At 36.5% G+C, this 21730-nt stretch overlaps 1 protein-coding gene across 3 annotated transcripts in view; it reads right to left on the bottom strand.

Moving 5' to 3' along the window:
- Window positions 1-21730, bottom strand: part of TMTC2 (transmembrane O-mannosyltransferase targeting cadherins 2) — a 257207-nt gene that overhangs the window by 44609 nt on the left and 190868 nt on the right. For all 3 annotated transcript variants that reach the window (XM_065041667.1, XM_065041662.1, XM_065041652.1), the window contains exons 8-9: window positions 14857-14978; window positions 1435-1516 (exon numbers count right to left, since the gene is read on the bottom strand). In XM_065041667.1, coding sequence (XP_064897739.1) covers window positions 1435-1516; window positions 14857-14978 — 204 coding nt within the window. The remainder of the gene's footprint in view (window positions 1-1434; window positions 1517-14856; window positions 14979-21730) is intronic.

The raw sequence follows: 21730 nt of genomic DNA, 5'->3' as shown, positions 1-21730 counted from the left end.
GTGAATACTGCAGGAAAAGGCAGGAAAGTTGATGAAGTAGTGAGAGAAAAAGAAAAAAACCTAGACCTGTAATAAAACATACACAATTCAATTGTTGTGATGGACTGTTGAGACCTGCCTTTGAATTTGCATGCAAATAGATTTTCTAATAACTAAGAACAGGTTTCTTAATAACAAAGGTTGGAAGGGGCTTCAGTAGGATTTCAAGAAACAAATGTGCTGCAACTTTTCCTCATTATCTTGAGATATCAACTGTACTTATATCGAGTTGAAATAACAGATGCTTATGTACATAAATACCCCTATCAGATTTACCTTTAGAGGCATAAATAGAAGACAAGGTCACCAACTGCAATGATCCATAATGCATCACTAGGCTATATACATTTAAATACCATGGTGTGTTCTAAGTAGCAACGTATGCATTGGTTCTGTGAGTCTATCATGCAGAATTTTACACTGCATAGGACCAAACAAATACAATGTGTGAGCAATTCAGACAAAGAAATCATAGAAAGTAAAACTATGGTTATTAGGTGACATTAATTTTCCCTTTTGGCCAGTCCTTTTCATTTATTTTACGTTTACCAGTTAGGATCAGAAGAGGAAATTAAAACAATATACAAAGACATATATATATATAGTATGGCTGTGGTTCCCTACTTTCTTCCTTAACTAAGATGAAATTTATGACTTCTTTCTATATTTTCCAATTGGGACTACATAGCTTGCATTTTTAGATTTGTCTATTATATTATCAGCTTTAAAATACAGTAAGAATTAGTCCATAAAGTTCAATGTTTTTAGGTTCCTTGGGACTAATCACATCTGGAAATAATTTTTCCTCATCTAGCAAAAAACAACCCAAAGTTAGAAAGATACCTTCAAATGAACTGTGTGCTTTAAGCACATTCATGGCTTAGTATGACAAAGGTATAGCCAACTTGTCAAAACCTTTTGTAATACTTTTCCATTTCAAGCCATGAAGATGCTGGGAAGGAGGTAGATGTAAGGCCCATAAATCTTCAACAAGAAGCAGACACTTTGATAAATAGAGCTCATGCACACGAAAGTATAACTGCTAGTTGCCCACCCACCGGCAGCCAGAGAAGTTAGGCCAGAACTGTTAATAGTAATATTCCAGGCCATGAAACTTTGACATATGGCAACAGTCATCTCTTTTTCTTTCCCAGAGAGGCAGCAATACTGAAATTCCCCTCACAGGAGGAAAGCTATGCAAAATATGAAAATCTTCACCTCTCCCTCTGCAGTGATTAACAAATTGAAATAGAGATGAAGTTATACATGGTAGATTAGTTTCTTTCCCTTCAAAGAAGGTATTTTGCCAGTAGCACTTTTCAAATCCTTAATCACTTGGAGGGATTAACAGCAATTCTGGAGTACGTGTGGAAACCCTGTCTATCTGAAACGTACCATAATGCATGTAGCAGTTTCCTTTGGTGGGATCCAGCTGAATAGCCTTCATGAAGTACTTTTCTGCCTCACTCTTGCGTCCCTTAAAAGACACAAAAAAGGAGCGAAAAATTACTTTAACAGTGTGTCACTATGGACTGATCATGTACAGTTAAAATTTCCAAATTCCAGGCACTAGAGAAAAACACCTACTATTATCACTAGACTTAACCAAAGCAAATATGAATGCTTAAGTGTTACAGTAAGTTTTGTGGTCAGCTACTTCATGCTGCAGATCTCCAGACTGAGGAAGAAATTCGTCCAACATCGTCGATGTCCAAGAAGTAAGGAAGTGCTAGAAATGTATTGCAAAAAGCATTATAAAGAGTTTTGGGTGAACATCAAGCTCCACACTACTTTTCCGGACAAGCATCAGGATGAGTGTTACACAGACCCAAGCTAAAACCAGAAGGGAAGGTGGAGGAAGCTTTAGTCATACTCCCAACAAACAAACAAACAAAACACAAAATAAAAACAAACACACAAACCAAAACAAAACAAAAAAAGAGGGGGGAGGAGGGAAAGCAACAAAGCATGTTTTGGTTCTATGAAATCATAGACTATCTCGAGTTGGAAGGGATCCACAAGGATCATTGAGCCCAGCTCCCTGCTCCTCACAGGACTAAGACTAAGAACATATAACTAAGAGCGTTGTCCAGATGCTCCGTGAACTCTGACAGGGTTGGTGCTGTGACCACTTCCCTGGGGACCCTGTTCCAGTGACCAACCACCTTATCTTAATGTCCAATCTGAACTTCCCCGCATGCAGCTTCATTCCATTTCCTTGTGTCCTAAACAACACTATACACACAGTCAACAGTAAGGTCACAATAAATTGAAGTATGTAAATAGAAAATATTTCATATTCCAATGTGAGAAATAAAAAAAATAGAAACTATTTCTGATTTTAATGTGAGAAGAAATATTTAATCAGAAATCAATTCTGTCAACTATAAAACATAGCTGAAATAGAAAAGGTAATTTTTAAAAACAATGGTCAATGTTATGACAAAATGATCAGGTAGACAAAAAAAAATAGTAAAAAAAGATCACATGACAGAAATTATGGTAAAAAGAACAGACATGTTCTAAACCACAGATTTTCTTATCACTGAAATGACCAAGCAACTGAAGTTGCATTATGCTATACAAGTGCCAGAGCAGATCCATTAGTGGTCATTACTCTTTTCATGAAGAAAATGACGAATTGGATTAGCCTAATCTGATACTCAAACACAAATCATCAGCAGCTATTCAGTACGATACCTGTGACCTGTTTATCCTCATCCCCATGAAATTAGTTGCTGTGGTTTGTGCTATAAAATAGGTCTCCAGAAAAAAGAATAGTTAAACTTAACCACTGTGGAAGAAAGGCATTGTGGTCTGCACCTCTCAAGGTTGCCTTGCGTGGTATTTCACAGATAAAAGCACATAGGCTTTCTCAAGTTTTGTGGTCTGGAAACAGACACTGCATACATCCTACAGTATCCCACAAGTTAACACAGGAATAATAATGAGGTCTGTTCATGATTACAGCTGCTCAAAATTCTCAGTATTTCCCTCAAGGGCCTTTGAGACATTAAAATAAAGAGAGAGAAAGATGTTGTGCAGCACATCAAGAACTATGTCAAGACCAGGTTCCATCAAAACCAACACACAGGACATGTTTCCAAGAGATCATCCTGGCAGAGATACAAACAGGGTTATCACACAATATTCCAGTTTCATAAAATGAATGTTCATTGGAGGTAAGAGTTCAGCCTTATTAGTTACCACACTTTCTTTGGTAAACCCATATACCTTAAAACCATATTCACATGGCACAAAGCTCCTCCTAACCAGATGGTGCAACTACCCTATCTTATACTACAGTGTCTCTCTTCCCTGTTTTTTTCTTTTTAAAAACAAATCAAAACAAAAGCAAACAATAAAAAACCCAAAACAACAACAAAACCATACACACAAAACCCAACACATAAACACACAAAACCCCAAATCAAACAAACAACAAAAATAAACAAAAAGGCCACCCCTGCTCCCCCCGCAAAAAAAGGACATGTAGCCCAGACTGTTTTTTCCTCATCTACTATTGCTTTAAAGACAGATCTAGGGATTACATGCAGTTTATTCTTTTTTTTTCTTTTAAATAGCATACAACCATAGCTGAGAACAAAAAGTGAAGAAAGAAAAACAATCTCCAATTGAAAAGACAACATAGATTTGGGGCAGTATAAAACAATTTATTTCAATTAAAACAACCGGGGGGTAAGAGAGAGTGATAACTAAACACTAAATTTTGCATCTTTAACTCCAAGGTTGGCATTCTTAGTCTGGCAAAAGTTACCATGACATATGTAATTCTAGCCTTGAGGCTTCAAAATGACAGGCACCAAGCATATGCATCCCTAATAATGACAAAATTAAAATCTATAGATTTTGCATCACGGCATTTTTTAACAGACTAACATTGTTAGTTTTAGCTGGTTGCAACCTATGTCTATTTCTAGAACATATAAGGACAGTTCATTGAATACAGTCGCAAAATATGTAGCTTCTGCCTACAGAACTGTGACGATAAGGCCACAAACATTTGTCAAACATAATTTTCATTTACTGGGATCACGAAAAATACAGGACTGCTCTACTGTTTTTGGCACTTTCCAAATGACATATTGCACTCAAGTTCAATCCAGTCAGGAGACCTGGAGCACATAATGATGACAGGTGCCAGCATACATAGCATCAAAGGAATGACTGGGCTATTAACAGGCTCAAATACTCATTAACAGATAAAGGGGAGAAAAATCTTGCGTGTTATCACCCAAGATATAAAATGATCTGACTACAAGGGATCAGCACAGCTACATTTGTTCATGTTGGCCACCATCTTCATATATCCATATTTGTCAAAAATTTAAAATAAAAAAAAAGATGAAAGCATTTTGTTGCAGAATGGCATTCTGAGGAACCTTGCATCACACCATCCAATATATCCTCTTTGGTGCCATCTTTTTGCTACTAAAATGTCAATACCTCAGCATAGATTTAACACACCTTATTTTTGCGTCAAATTATACAGAATCCAATCACTTGAGAGAATCAGGCTATTTCACAATTAAAATTTAGCAATTTTTTCCACTCTCCAATATACACCTTATCTGTTATACCAAAACAGAACATACACAACATGCAATGGGATTAAGACAGCAATCCCTGTCACGGTCCCTTCCCCACCATATGTGTTTAGCGTTAAATAAAACACATGGCATAAGGGAATAAAATTCTAACTTCTAAAGAAAATCCACATAATTATTTCTACAGCTGAAAAATACCGATTTGGAGCAGGAAGGCATTTTGTGTGCATGCTCACCGTTCTGTGTGTTGACCCATGAAAATGCAGGTATTGAGAGCCACTGGAAACCTCCCAGTTTCTAGCAGCAGGGTGTGCAGTTGTATATGCACAACCACAGGCTTTGGCAACTTTATGAAGAAAAAAAAAGTTTACAACTGCATGCTAGCAGACTTATTTGAAGGATAAAAAAAGTTATTCATAAGATTTTAATGGAAAGGTTTGATGACTCTGAGGATTAATAATGGGATACAAAATACTTTTCACCTGTTGGTCAGCAGTTCACATCCAGTCCAGGTCAGTAGCTAATGAAAATGTGCTATCTGAAAGCTACTGGTTTGCTCAGGAGAAATGAGTGGGTGGTCCAAGCCCTAATGGAGGTCCCCTGCACAGATGCAATGGCATATTTATGGCTTTTCAGTGCAGAGACCGAAGAGGCAGAGTCATAAAACAATGAATGGCAATGTCATCGCTGAGAGGAAAAAAACATCATGAAGACACTTCAATAATTGATTTGGAAGACTGTGCTGATATTCTTGTAAGTGGACCTGGACTTTGTTGTAATGCCTTTGATGAGGACAAATTTTCAACAGCTTTCCATTTCCAAAACTTCATATGTTTTTCTTTTGTGCTCCAATAAAGATGAATTGCTCACCTTCCAGAAAAAAACAGAGAATTTAAAAGGAAAAAAAGTGAATGTAGCAGACACATGGCTCTTGTAATTTAGGATGCCAGTTGTCCGGCTTTTGGAAATGCTCCACTCCCCACACATCATGCAGACTTCAAATCAGAATGGCTGGTTGCTTGCAGTTTTGGTAGGCAAATAGTTAAGTGTTTAAATATGAATTTGAGAGCTTGATTTTTAAGGCTAGTTCTCTGTAGAAGATGACTGCAACGAATTTTTTGTTTGGTTTCTTCCCTAGAGACCAGGACAATGGATCCAACCTTGCTACCGACGCTTTCCTACAAAAGACTTATGATCACCACAACAAACAAAAGAGAGCTAGCTAAGGGCCGTTGATGCTTTAGTAGAAGACCCTGTGTTTACCTTTAAAATACTAAAAAAATGGGGACAAAATTAATGTTTTCTATATCCACCCCAATTTTTTCCTCACTCTCCTGGGTAACTGTGCCAAATTCATGTTGAGGCAGCTGTTGTACTTCAGGCTGCTGGAGGCCCAAAGACCCTGCGATGCTAGTAAAACTGGAAAAGATTAATACAGCTGAGCAGCTCTGAATAACCCCCTTGTGGAAACTATGATGACACAGTGGCAACCAGTAAGGTAGTGCAACAAATTAGGTGGTCTCTGTAATTTAAACCAACTTTATATTTCGTAAATATTCATCATTCTTCAAAGCGTGCAAGAGTTTAACCACTAGAGCAGAGATTTCATTCTTCAATATAGTTTTACCAGCTTTAACTAGTAATAATGTGATTGCATAAGCAACTTAATTTGTGTCTCAAATACCATTGACTGTCAATTCCCACATCTGCTCATTTATTTTTGGCAAGCATTCACATTTTTAATAAAAGGAATTGAATTATGACATGAATTCTTAATGGAGGATTGATTAAATTGCGGACACTGAATACAGAAAAAAAAATTATTTTACATATTTCCTTCTACCTCTCTAGGACATTTTAAAGTCACAGAGAGACCACGCAAGGACAGTAAAAAGGTCTGAGCTAAACTTGTGAATTCATTTCACATTTCTTCAAATTACTGCAGACCTGCATATCTGTTTCAAAACCTGTTCTTTTTGCCTTACAAAAGTTGTCACAGGACGGGCTAAACACAATTTAAATTACATATTACTGAGTAAATTTGTGATAAAGTATTGAAGGTTTTATTTAGTTGGACTAAAGAAACAGGAACTAGACCTGCATCTTACAATGAGGTCACTGACATATGCAAGCTCCCCATCCCTCCTCTAAATATTAACACTTAAGAAATTACTTTAATATCTAGTATTTAAGTATCTAAATGGATGGATTCTTCTTTCTGCCTCATTTTGCTGTGATTTCTATAACTCTTTCTTCTTCACCCTGAATTACAACGTATCTTGCACTATATTTTGTATGTGAAATGCTAGTCCCACTGAAATACATGGGACTTGCATTATTCACATCAAAGGTCCAAAATTTACATCAGTTTCTACCCTTCCTGTGCAGCAAAGAGATAAATCTTGGCTCTTCATTTCATTTTTATCATAACAAAATAAAAGCAACTGAACATGGTGGAGAAGCAATGACTTACAAAGGTTAACATCTGGCCCAGAAAAACACACACATGAGGCAACATTTGTAATGAGAAGTGATTTGTAATGAGAAGTACAATATACTTCATCAGAAAAAATAGTTGTGCGGGGAGGAGTTTACAGTCACAGAAAATCCTTCTTTGCCCAGCTAATATCAGTGGGCTTGTAAAAGATGCTATCTTTTCAAAGTTGGTCTCTCTCTTAGATGGATCATGGTGAGAAATGATACTGTTACTAGGACTAATCCTCTTGAGTTTTAGACCTCTAAGAGCTTCATGAACAAGATAATATAATTGATATATATTGATCTCAGTGTATTGGAGCAAGAATTTGACTATTTTGGAGGAAATTAGAGGATAAATCTGTATCTACTAAGCCACGATAATACACCATATACCTCATAGCAAATGTGATGCAACTTCCTCATTATTGTCCAATGTGACACACTCACATACCCTTGGCCTCGAGGTCATGATTGATGCTCTTTTCCAGTCATTTCACTGAACCAGGATCCTCACATGCAAGTAAGTTTATGCATCCTGCTTGTGTAATCCAGTAAATTACTTCTAGAAATAAGCCTTGGTAGGATCAATAAAATACAATGTCTTTAGTTTAATCCTCTATTTGCACCTTAAGTGGTTTCCTTCCTTCTAAATATATCGCATTAGGCCTCCTTCAACCACAGGTGGATTTTTGTTGACTAAAAATCTATCTACTAGCCTGACTGAGATTCTACCGAAGTCGGTGTAATTTTAATACAAGCCAAGGTTATTTTAGAAAGCAATAACATAAACTGGGTTCTTGGGTCTATATCTATGGGGATAACTAACAGCATGATAACCAGACAGCTGAGATTCAAGCATTGCCCACTGACTTTCATGGGAATCCACTGGAGCTTAAGCATTTTTGAATGTGACACCACTGCTTATATCTAGATTTAGAAATCTAAAGCACAGCTCATAACTTTAGTGGCTTGGAAAATGATTCAGAGTGTCTTAAGGTGAAATTTTCTTCAAGTAAAGCAGTATGCATCTGATTAAGCAATAATATATTACAGCTATTTGACATCCATTTTCTTGTTTTATGGATCTCATAACAGAAAAAGCATTCTTGCTTTATTAAAGCATTCAAAATGTTATACAAAAGAAATAGATGCATAGTATTTTTTTTCCCTTGAAGTTTGTTTGTTTGGTTTTTTTTAATATATACCCATTCTTTAGTCTTTCTTGTTGGGAAACTTTAAAAGGAATTTAACTCATTACAGCACTGTTAAAACCAAGGTAGATTCTGTACAGTCTTAAGTAAACTTTTAAGGAAGAGATTTCATTCCACACTTTGTGATTTATTTACTGTCTAGACCCATATTGAAATATTCACATCAGTCATTAAGCTTTATTTTATATTAAGAATATGTAATGAAATGTTAAGTAAATTTCCATTTAAGGCACTTTGTTTTCCATTCAGTCTTAAGCCACATTTTATATTTTCTGATAAAGCCGTATATTAATATCTACTCATATTTCACTAGCCAGTGAATGGAATATAAATTTACTATCTCCACATATTGTTTTCACTGAGTCCTATGAATATCTTCTAAACTAAATTTGGCCTAGATCATGCATTTTTCAATGATTACTGACAAAATTACTACACACAGAGTAATAACAGGTGACTGTTGGCAATATACAGCCAAGTAGCAAAACAAAAAGATCTCTTTCTTTCATGAAAGCAGTTCATCCTGTGTCAGTGATGTTTTCTATAATAAGCTTTAAATTTATGTTGAGCAAAGCGAGAAGTTTAGGGGTCCCCTTTTCCTGTCTACAGGAAGCTGGAAACATGATACAGAAGATGAGATCCCTAAAGGAGGTTAGTGAGGGGTTATGTGCCTAAACACCTGCTGCAGAGTAATTCACCAACTAGTTCGACAGATAAGTTACATTTAAATGAAAATACTCTGTTTTACAATTAATTCTGTTACATTTGGCATACTGCCAAACATATGTCCTAAGGGGACTGAAAAGTATATCTATGGATGCAATACTTATGGCATGCAGCCAACCTCAGAAGAAATACAAGCTTAATAGATGTCAGCTATTGAAATCTCTGTAGTTCGGAAATCCTGACATTCAGCCTGAAGGTGTTAATGCTCCAGATACACCAGATAACCAAACTTTAAAAAAAAATAGGGCTTATGGTTTTGAGGTGAATAGACGTAACTTTCTACACTTAAGAGGGAAACCCACTACTCTCATCCCCTAACAAGGGGACTCCTTGTAAACTGGAAACAAAAATGAAAACAACTGACATTCTGCAAATTTCAGAACTAAATCCAGCCTTTGTTGTTGGATCAGTTTTAACCCTCACGGGATTTCAAGTGGAAAGAAAAAGTGTAGTGTCTGTGTCAAATTCCAAAGACAAACTGAATATATAAGACAAAAGCAGCAATGGCTACTGCTTGGCTTACCTTGACTTCTTAGGAGGGCCTTCTCAAGGATTCAACATCATTTATACCTCGTTATGATGAAACTTTAACTGAAATATCCAATTTTCATTTAAAAATTCCTCCTAGAATCAGTACTAAGAGCTAAGGGATTTAGCCTCCCAAAATGAAATATCTAACAGCTTTGCTTGTCTAATTAAATTGACCCATTCAGAAAATGTCTGTTCATAGATTAAAGAACATTTATTTATCATTCCTAAAAGTATTACTAAAAATACTTTTCTGTTTGTTTGTTTTAAAGGAAATTATTACTAAAAGAAGAGAGAATCTTTTCTAGAAAACAATATCTACATTTAAAATAGCATTTTAATTGCTATGTCTTCAAAAAAGTAATGATTTTTTTGACATCATGACTCTTCTACCTCATCCCTGTTTTCTTCCAATTTGGGTAAGTCTTGAGAGACAGAAAAAGAGTAGCAATCGACCAGTGTCACAAAAAAATGACAATTTGACAGAGCTGTCCAACAGAAATGCAAATTTCCTTTCTGTGCTGCAACATAAGCAGCAAGTAATTACCGAAACAGTAAATGTTGAATTAGTCTATTCGTTATTGTGCTATGTTCCCCTTTTCTCCTGCTGTCCCATTTATTTCTGTGTTGTCATTTATTTATATTTATTTTGAGATGGCTTCCAAGGACTTCAGCAATTACTGAATACAGTAGGGTATTTGACAGTGGCACTCTGAGTAATTTCACAACTAACCAAAAGTGGCAGGACACCTTTCTGGCCTTCTGTTTGTCTGTATCATAAGCAACAAACAACAGCAGGCAAAAATATGGCCACCCACTGAGGAGGGAGTATTTTGAAACTCAAGGAAAGTACTTAACTTCACTGTTGATACTTGAATGTCACAATCCCATCTCTTTTATTTTAATCCAAAACACTGCCATTCTCTATCATGTCTATGTCTGCTTTCTCCCCATGCCCCTTTGAAGAAAACATTTGAAAATAAAATATTTTAGCAAACCTTCTACGGTAATTATTATGGAATTTAATATGGTTTGGAGCTGTAACACAGAAATTTTACAAGGCAGAGTAAATTTTTCTTGCAGCACTTTGGGTGATTTTCCAAGCCAATAAAAACCAGGAGATTAACAGCACTGTGTGGTGCCATGTAAAATGCAAGAAAACACCATACAATTTTTTCCAAAGAAATACAGCAAAGCCTGTAATTCCTAGATGCAACACACTAAATGTTACAATATGGGGCTGTCCCTAAGTACTTCAGCAATTACAGGCACTACTGCAAGCTATGAAGGGTGGTTTGTGGGCTCGAGTTCACTCAAAACAGATAAAACAAAACTTCAAAACAGATTTATTTGTAATTGAAATAAATCTTCTCAGACTAGTGTGCTACTATAACAACCATCCACTGCCTGATGGCAGAGAAGTCAGCCATTAGGAAGGAGGTTTTCTCAATCGTTTCTTTAAGAAGCCTAAAATGAGACAAAATGCTTAAAAGCCTTACTTATAAATGAATTTTTTAGCATAATAGCCAATCCTTTTTATTCTAGAAGGTCTGCTTATAAAATGGAAAATGAATTACAGCACATGCTCAAGGCCTCACCTGGCACTGTCATTTTTGACAGACCCATTTTTATCTCAGAACTGGGAGCCTTGCAATTTTAAAGCCTTTTACAAAAACTGTGCTTTTCTCTGTGATATAGAAATAAATTACGTAAGCAAGGGATGAGGCTTAGATGCTGTGGTACCAAACTCAACGTGCTACCCGGAGATTGCCTGGGTCAGCTAACACGCCACACTGACAAATAAATTTCTCAAGTAATTTATGCAGCCTAAGTTAAAGAGATGAAAAACACTTGGAAATACATAATGCTAAAGCACTGCAGTTGTAAACAGCAATATTTTGTTTCTGAAGAATAAATAATAATAACTTTAAAAAGGAAGCAAAAACTTTAGCCACAGAGAACTGGCTATTTTCCAATTACTCTGCTAGCTGAACTACTAATCACGCTTTTCAACCACTAAATTACACTGTTCTAATACTTGTAGCCTAGTGAGCTGTAATTTTTAGATATGAACATATAACATTATCTAATATAGGGGTTATGGAATACCTGTGACTTATATTAGGTAAGAAGACTGTAAATTCATTAGCTATTCCTTTGGACCTCTTAAGTTGATCTGTTTTTTCCTGCGTACATAGCAGCATGCCCAAGTCCACCTGGTATTTCTCGTATCCCAAAAGAGCTAACAACTCTTGAGACAAATATTTGCATTAGGATAAAAACAGAGAGAATTTAGTACTAATAAGCAATTTTTTAACCCAAATATTTTATCACATGGAAATTAGAACTGTAGCACTTACGTATTTCAAGAACCGATGACAAATTAACAGCTATTTTCGGTTTGGTATTTCATTCATTGGTTGGTTGATTTTGTGACAATGTAAATTACAGTTATTACAAGCTGAACAGCAAATTCTGAGTTTTATGAATATATCTTCAAAGTTATTCAAGAAGTAAACTTTACTCAGAATAATCTTGTGCAGAAATGCCATGTTTAGTACTTAGAATTATTCTAGATGGGTAAGAGTAAGTCACCAGTTGGTTTTTGGGAGTAGGGAAGGAAAGCTTGTTTTATTTGGATTTTTATTTCACTTTTTACTTTTATTGGGCTACTTTGGTTTTGCATGTTTCCATATTCTCAGATACACACATGCAAAAATTTGTGTAGGTTTTGGAGAAGAAAATATTATTTCTTCAGGTTTGTGTAACCACCTGTCAGAGATTGGGTTTGCAACACTCTATAATCTCAATTTTCACATACTTCTAAACTCAGAAAAAATACAATTCTTTCTCAGGAATTTTCCAGTTCTCAAATAAATACATTTTTGCCTGTTCTTGAAAACATTCCTAGAAGTAAACAAACAAACTACTTATTAACACCCTCAAATGTTGTTGCTGATTTTCATCCTGGAAGATAACGTTGCACAAAAATAATATAACACTGTGTTGTGTTTTGAAGACTTTTTCTGGAATACAGGAAAACTTACAAATGAAATCAGTTAAAAATTGTATGTGCTTATGTTGAGCACATAGAAAGCCAAAAGAATTAGTTCAAGAAAAATAAACATTGTAGTTCATGATTTTGCTTACTATTGTTTATTCGTCTCTCAAAAACCACAAGTTTAAAATTTAAATTGTCCTTTGGAACAGTAGTGACATTAGCTACATCAAAATGGCAACCTTGTAAAATCACCCTGACATAATGACATGAATTAGCACCTGCCACTTACAGCATGATTACAATAGTTTTAAGTTTATCATAGTAGATGAATTGCGATTTACCTTCTTTACAGTTTTACATGTCACTTGTGACCAAACAAGAGATAACCCATTCTACTAGAAGCTAATCCTCCACTAAAATCTCTTTTCAGTAAGAGAGGATAGTAGGTGCTAATATTAAATATGTCTGTACTTCAACCGAGATTCAAAACATTACATTTTAATAAACAACTGGAACTAGGTTCAGCATGAAAACAAAGAAAGGTGAAGAAAATCATAGAACAATTCATGTTGGAAGAGACCTTGAGATATCATCCTGTCCAATCCCCTACTCAGAGTTAACATTTCATTTAGACCAGACTACTCATGCGGGTTATTGTTCAAGTTGGAAATACTAATAAAAAAAAAAACAAAAACAACCAACCAACAACCCACAAAAAAACCCAAACACTTATGTTTAATTGCTAAGCTAATAAACTAATGGAGTATATGGTGCCTTTATTTTAAATGTGCTGTGGAAGTCAATATTAAAATTAAAAAGAAAAAGAAAAGATAGGCACAGGCCACTGTGGATTTAGAAAACGTGCAGAGTTCCTAGTTTGTGTTTGATAGAATGAAGGCCAGACAACAAGAGCAAGGCAAACAGCTTACACTCTAGAAGACTCATTTGTTTCTATGTCCTTGTTTATGGAATTTTGACAAGCTTTCACTCAAAGTTGGGAAAGGATAGACTGCTGTAACAAGCAAGCAATTGTGGAAATCTCTAGTCACCATATGGGGCATAGGTTGCCCTCACAGTTCTTTATGGGAACGCAAAGAAAACAGAAGGTACAAGAAGGTGGTCCAGGTACCCAGAGTGGCCCTAAGGGATTAAATGAATCAGGTCAGGATGCTTTTAGCAAGCATTAATACTGGCAACAGACTTGAGGACGCTAAAAGCCGGGCTTAAAGTTAAGCAACTTCATTGGAATTTAAGTCAGGAAGTAAAACACAGCTGAATTTGTGAACTTTACAGTTTTGACTTTACTACTATTTGTTTTATACAAGAAGTGCCTTTGGCTGGAACTTAAGAACTTGTCTGACACCTTCCTCCTCTCCTCCCTCATGCCCCAATTTCACCGACAGAGAAAGATTTTCTGTCTATATTACCACTCACTTCCACCCTTCACTTCATCAACCATCTCACATTTCTCCTCTGGAAAAGAGACACAGAGAAGCGTTATCAATAGTTTTGTCACAGCACTTCTACTCAGAAACAGGGCTGCAAAAAGTCTTAAGGTTTGGTTCCAACAGATGAGGGGAAAGAAGCCTCTAAGATGTTTCCTCTAACATCTGAAAACTGACTGAAGTATGCTTTTCTCTCTCCTAAATATCCAGGCTGTGAGTAAATGATCATAAACCATCTTTTCAGCTTATGCTGCTGTTACTAGAACGGACAGGAACCTATCTGTATGTATTGCTATGAATATGAGAAGAAGCAACAGTAGTTAAAAAAATGTATCAACAGATGATGACAAATGTGATGAGAATAGTCCACAATTATGACACAGAGCAAGTACAGGTAAGCAAGTGTGCATTGAGAAAGGACAGGTAGAGTATCTTATTGCTCATCAAGGTGCAGTATTCAGCCTTCAAAATTGCGATACTTCGCAAAAAACCCCCAAAGAAACAAACCACTGTGCTGTCAAAACCCTTAATTAGAAAGCATGACTGATAGCATGATAAATACAGCAATAAGCAATTTTCAGGCCAAAGTATCACAGTATCACAGTATGTTTGGGATTGGAAGGGACCTCAAAAGATCATCTAGTCCAATCCCCCTGCTGGAGCAGGAACGCCTAGGTGAGGTCGCACAGGAACATGTCCAGGCGGGTTTTGAATGTCTCCAGAGAAGGAGACTCCACAACCTCCCTGGGCAGCCTGTTCCAGTGCTCTGTCACCCTCACTGAGAAGAAGTTTTGCCGTCCCTTTACCTCAACTACTCGAAGAGCCTGGGACCAGCTCCCAGGAGCTGCTGATTAACTCACCGTGAGAGCCAGCAGTTTTCCATAGGTGAGATGCGCTGGGATGTGGTCGCTCTTGGATCGCAGTGACTCCATGTACCAGTGCTCTGCTTCAGGCAGCCGGCTCATTCTCATATAGGCTTCTCCTACAGGGTGAGACAAATGTTGGTGAGAACGCCCAAAATTTCTCCAGGTCTCCACAATTTATTATCTCATTTATCATTTGTTGTTTATTAAATGGACAGAGATCTTGAAAAAGGTGAAGTGCTTTGAATAGCTGCAATGAACAAGCAAAATTTCAAGAGAGAGCTCCAGATGCTAAGTTTCAGCCAAAAATCTTTAAATAGCAGAAATTTTATCACATCTACTACAGAGAAGCTACTTCTATTCCATCAGTCTACCTTGCACATCATGGAATGGCAGGGAGAATACAGGATGCCCTAGCATTTAATCATAATACTTCAAGAATCTAGATGTAAATGTGCCCCTGTCCAAGCCAATGACAAGACCAAAAATGCCTATAGGAGAGCCAGGATTTCACCATCTCACTAGCTGATTCATTCCAAATAAATGGCTAAGTAACTTCCCAAAATTATGAAGTCACAGTTTATCCAGTGCTACCACTGGAGGATCAAGACAGGACTATGGTTGACCCAAGCAGAGGACAGCTAAGCCTGTCTCCAGGTGAGACATTGTCCCCAGTTCCGCATAACATGGAGATGAACAGCCGTGAGTGCATCAGAGAGAGACAGAAGGACCAGTGTTCTCTGATCAAGACTGAGGTCAACTATCGCACTACTAAAACTCAGAAAGTACCACCTACATGCTTGAAGAAATAAAATAGAAGGAACTCTTACCATGGGAGCTACTTCATCTTGAGTATTTTACAGGGGCTACAGAAGATTTTCTTCATGAAAGAAAAGTGGACTGTGTCCAGTTAGAACTTTTTTTAGTTTCAGGAGTTAAGGTGCAGTGCAGGGAAAATTACCAAAACACAGCCCACAGATAAAATAAGCATGATCTAGAGCCGGAAGTCACATTGAGCCAACACTAAGTGGATCCAACATGACTTTTATGACCAAACACAACTTTTCCAAAAGGGGTGCAAGCCTGTGAATCTAGCAGACCGAGATTTCTAATTGAAGGATCTACAGAACATTTTGTACTCATGCACTGGTCTTGGATATCTGATTACATACACAGAGGCAGCTGATGTTTCAGTCCCAGAAATCATTCCATAGCTGGTTAGAGCCAAACTAAAATACCAATCTCCCAAAAATCAAGGGAAATTGGCGGGGGGGGAAGGCAAAGAAGCTCCAAAAGAACATGAGCACTCTGAAAAACCCATGATCAAATTCAGCTATATCAATGTCAAATGTATTTTTTTTCACTCTGCCAGCACTCACAAACAAGTGATGCAGCATTATACTTTGTTATACACAAAAGAAAGTCATGAAGTCAAGTGCTGAAAGGATGGAAGACGCCAGGAGTCAAGCTATATGCTCCTCTCAACCCTTCTCCCTAGCAGCATGCTTTACGGCAGAACGTTTAATTATTTGATTGCGTATTATTGTTCCCACAGGCCCCTGCTTCATTTAGCACAGAGGAAAGGAGGAATCCATATTGCCCTTTTCTTTAAGTGGAAAATTCCAGCCCAACTTGTTACAGCTTGGCAAAGTTTCAAGCAATTAACAATGAGATCCTTTAAAAAGTAATGTAAGCAGCCATAAGAGATGGAGTTATTATCTGCTGGTAGTATAAGTTGAATGCACTGCCAATTTTCAAAAAGATCCAAGATTCTAATCTATTTTTCATGACAGATCCTGATATAAGAAGAGATTAACATCTTTGAAGCACTGGCAAATTCAATTTTTAATAGGTTTTAAGAGCTCAACTACTTTAAAAGCTAAGCTCCTAAAACTTTGAGGGTATTTCTGAGTGGCACATCTCAAAACGAGGCTACAATATGTCAATCTAAATGTCAAACCATACAAAAAGGAATTTTATTCCCCTGAAGACTTTAGAGGGAATTCTCTATAGACGAACATTTTTCTTCTGAAGAGTCTGTTTTTTGCCCATAAGCCCCATATAATCAAGAACTGCTGTATTATAAGCATAGAACATGTCATTATTACAGAAGGAAGTACTGTTAGGGAGTCTGTAATTAATTTCCTCTTCTAAATTATTTGCAATGACACCCCTATCTAAAAAGAAATCAAAGTAAGTTGAAAACTGATAGAGGCTCTGCCACCGCCATACTCAAAGACCAGAATAAAATCAAGCAACTGTTAATTGAAGCGTTAATTCAATCAAGTGATTCTTTGTGTTAGACTGCCACAATTTTAAGAAAAGCTGTTCCATTTTAAGATAGTTTTCCAACAAAATGACAGTGAAAACATGTATGAATTGACATACATGACATAAATGACATCCTTGTCAATCAGGATGCATTTGTGTTCATCAAAGATAAGAAAAATAATATTTGCAATTTACAATCACATGAATGATTTAGTCTTCAGGTAAATAACAGAGTGTCCATTGGCAAAAAAATATGCAAACCAATGGTACATGTGAGCCCGTTTCCATATTTACTTTAACAATTACTTAATTTGCAAAACCTTTCAAAACTCAGGCTAAAAAGCTGAAAGGTCACACACACACACAAATTATTAATGAAATTTTCAATAGAAGTAACAAAAACAGAGAAAGAAATTCATGGCAAGGGAAACCTTAAGACATAAACTGACAGCTATTCCAGTTCTCCAGACTCTATCAACACGTGGCCAAGTGCAGCATTGTCTGCACAATGAGTAAGGAATTCAATAGCCAGCTGGGGTAAAAGGGGGCAGATCAGTAATTTAAAACTGATTCAGTTTTTACAGGGGTTAGTTCAGCTATATTTCCTGAGGCTTATGCACCCATTTCTTAGCTTATTCTACAAGGAAAGTATAGAGTATTAAATTGTAACTCTCATTTATTAAGGTAGTGCAAGAAGAACATTAATATGCAACTGAAACACTATTTGAGGGAGTGCATACCTAGTTCAGTAACACCTCTATTAATGCTTTATGACAAAGACGTGAGTAATGGGCTACATTGAGTAGACTTACACCACTATAAATAAAATCCTGCTATTCAAGTAGATTTTCTTCGCCATAGAGATACATCACTTGCAAGACTATCATTCTCCAAATTATATTTTCCTATATTTCCCCAGAATCCTTGGAACTGAAAAATCATTTTTTTAAAATAAACAAAGCAAAACAACAACAACAGAAAACCAATAAACTAAAACAACACCAAAAAATTCCCACTGAAATGATACCAGAACAAATTAATGAAGAATAATGAAAAAACAATAACAATAATATTAAACATTGAATATTTCTATTAAATAATACTAATAAAGGATCAGCTTGCTAACAGCTATTTCCCCTGAAAGGCTAACTTTATACCTGATAATTAAGTGGAATGTGAACTTGACACAAATCCTAAAAATAAAAAGACAGAACTTAAGATTTTTTAATACATACCACATTGTTAAAAAGAAAATTTAGGTACCATTTACATGAATGTACGTTACATAGTTTGAGATTAACCTCTCATCTGCTGATTTCATATTTGTTCTGTGTCAGATGCACCTCGTCATAGCAAGCAAAGGCCATCTCCTTGCAGGCAGCACGTCAGACTTATCGATGGGCAAGTACAATGGAACTATGGATGTAACAGCACTGTACTATTACATCTATGTGTCATAATACACCCACACTTTCAGATTAAGAACATATGTTCCTCCTGTGGTCCTCCTCTTAGGACCACAAAAGATAGTGCTGAAAAATCAACTGAAAAATTATCTCTGTAAAGGAGACAATGCAGGGCACGTCTGCCTTGCATCATCCTTTTATGTGTTAACTATCTGCTACTCGGGTATCTGGATGGAAAAAATGTAGTATAGCAAAAATCACAATTTGGCATTGACAAATAGATGTCAAAACAGAAAGAAAGACAGAGATGCACTTTGAAAAATCTCTAATAATTCAGTCAGGATTTAAATTTCATTTTTCCATCATTCCTTTGAATTTGGAACATAAACAGGTTGCGTTAGAAAATGATGGAGAGGTCTGCATCCCTGCGTACCACAATACCACAAGGAATTTGTGTCTTTTATAAAGCAACTGTGCAGAGTCCTTGTGCAAATCAAGGCTGCAGATGCCCTTACCATAAATGCACCTCCCTGGACATGTAACTTCCCTTCTTTTTTCCCTTAGGCACCAGTGCATACAATAACATGAGAAATCTAGATGCATGGTTTGATGTTGTACTGTAATGATATTTAAGATATACTGCAAAACATTAACAGTCTTAGTGATAAATATCCACTGCGTGCACATCTCCTCTGAAACTGCTGAAGCATGTGAACTTAATGAGCGTCAAGTTCCGCACAGACTAAGCATATTCTCTTGTTATTGCTGTTGGTTTGTTTGTTTTGCTGTTTTTGTTGTCATTGTGTTCCTGTTACGGAATAATCTCCTTGAAGATTTCAAGGAATATACTGTATTATAAGAGGGCTTTTGATGGATGGGAATCAATCCACATTTACTTCGGTTGAGTAGATTCTTATAGGTCTCAAATTAGCCAAAGCAAAGCCTCTGATCTGATTTAATTAGACCACTAAGCTACTTTGAAGGAAAATACCTAAAGTGGAAAACAGATATGAGTTAAGGGCAAAATCAGCTGCAACATGGAACATGCAACATGGACTTTGCACAGCTGTTTTCTGTTGAACAAACACTTCCAGGGAAAGAAGTACACTGACACAAATAGAAGCACTGAACTCACCTGAGATAGATAATTTCATTTGCATTTTCCAACTGATTTGCAACCAGTAGTAAATCATAAGGGTACGAACTAAGAATGCATAACTGAACAAGTGATTGTATGCTTTTCTTGCCTTTTACTGTATTTACAGACATTTTAAATATTTTTTTCGTCAGTTAAACACAGACATTATGCCAGTGCAGTTTTCTCTTAATAGAAGCACTTTCCATCAGAATCATGCCTATCTGGGATCCCTGTAGCCCCGTGTCAGTATTGGACCATATTTTTGGTCTACAAATGTTCAATTGTACTTATTTTCATACAAACCCACATATGTTATTCAAATGCATTTCAGGCTTAGACTCTTAGCTTTTTCAGAATATTGCCTAAGAAAACTCAAACATTTCACATGAAGTTGTAGATCAACAGTCCAAAGAGATTAAACTCAGAAAACCTGCGAACCTGGAAATAAAACAAACAAACAAATGAACAAAAACCCACCAAACACCCAAACTAGTCTCAAACATCGCATCCACTGCCCCATCAGCAATCCACTACTGTAACCTTCATATTCAGCTTGAATTGCTCAAACAAAACAAAGTGAAGAAACAGGAAACACTGCAATCAGCCCAGAGATTTATACTCAGCTTTAGACAGCAGTTCTAAACTACTATAGTCTGCAAAGTCTCAGAGGGGGAAGTCTTAAAGTAGCAGGGTGAGGGAGAGAAGGAAGCACAGCCTTTTACTCCATCACTAACAGAGCAGACTCCATTCTTATTTCCCTAGAACATAAATAAAATATACATATATTTTTTTTATATATATATATTTTTTTTTCCCCAATCAAGCTAGTTTTAAAAGAAAAAAGTTTGTAATGCACATTTAGTAAGAAATTACCAGTAAAGCTTCATGGGATGCTCAGGAAGCACACTGGTGACTGGAGTTGAAGCCGATGCAGGTACCATGCCCTGCCTAAGTTATGATGTGGGGTATGTATTTCATGGTTTAATCATCTTTGGCTCTTAAAAAGTAAGTCTTGCACAGCGTGAACTGTAAAACTATGCCAGCAAAATGTTTCTTGGAGTTCTAAACAATATTTAAGAGTAATTCAATAAAAAAGCATTTAATAGGAGCAAGGGGCAAATGGGATAGGAGCCTTAATAATATTAACAGGTTTGTATAGCCACATCCACCCAAAAGCATAATCAAATAAAGCAATAGTTATGTTATAATCATCGACACAGAAAGTCTCTCTGTATGCTAAGCCTTTGTACTTATGATGCAAACCTCTGCACCATATGTAAAATCTGGCTCCCCTTTCGTGTTCCGTACCTGGCTGCCACTTGTGGATGATTTGTTTTCTGTCCATGTGCAATGTAGCAGATTAGCAAGGAGAAATAGAAACTCCAATTTGTGCATCATTAACTGCATTCACTCTTGCAATGTTAGCTTCTTTTGTAACTTGCATTTCTCATCAAAAATGTTTGTAAAGCTCTGCATTAAATGCATTTGAAAATAGACATGCAGACGTTAGTTGGCAAGGGCAGAAGTGCGATCAAGACATTTGTCTTTATGACAGTATCTTGCCAAACTAAACCTGAACAATGCCACCCCAACATCTTTCTTTGTACTATTCAGTATTAAAATAAAGCCTCCATGGTCCACCTCACACCACTTAACTGGCAGGAGTATGAATTACTGTAGCAGGTGGGCCCGTGTGGTTTTAAAAGCAATGTAATACAATCAACTGTATAATATCAGATTTCAAGGAACGCAAAAGACATCTAGAGCAGACGCTGATCCTTAAGCAATCCTAATATTGGCATTAAAGTGTTCAAGATCCCACAGGGACCATTTTATCTTTTGACCCCGAGTTTTAATTGAAACTTTAAACAAAATATATTACCTATTTAATGCAGCTGAGCTGGACTCTGGCCTTTGTAGTGCATGTTACCATGCCAAGCAAATTAATCTGTGTAACCTTAGCATGTACTTTTTAATTCACATCAAAGAAATACGACAGAGAGAAAATAAATGCCAAGACAATCTTATACAGCTTGTTGAATAATTATTTTGATAC

This window comes from Columba livia, chromosome 1 (genome assembly GCF_036013475.1).
Source record: "Columba livia isolate bColLiv1 breed racing homer chromosome 1, bColLiv1.pat.W.v2, whole genome shotgun sequence".
NCBI classification, from domain to species: domain Eukaryota; kingdom Metazoa; phylum Chordata; class Aves; order Columbiformes; family Columbidae; genus Columba; species Columba livia.
The sequence above is the reverse complement of the archived record's forward strand: the minus strand, read 5'-3'. Positions and strand labels throughout refer to the sequence as shown.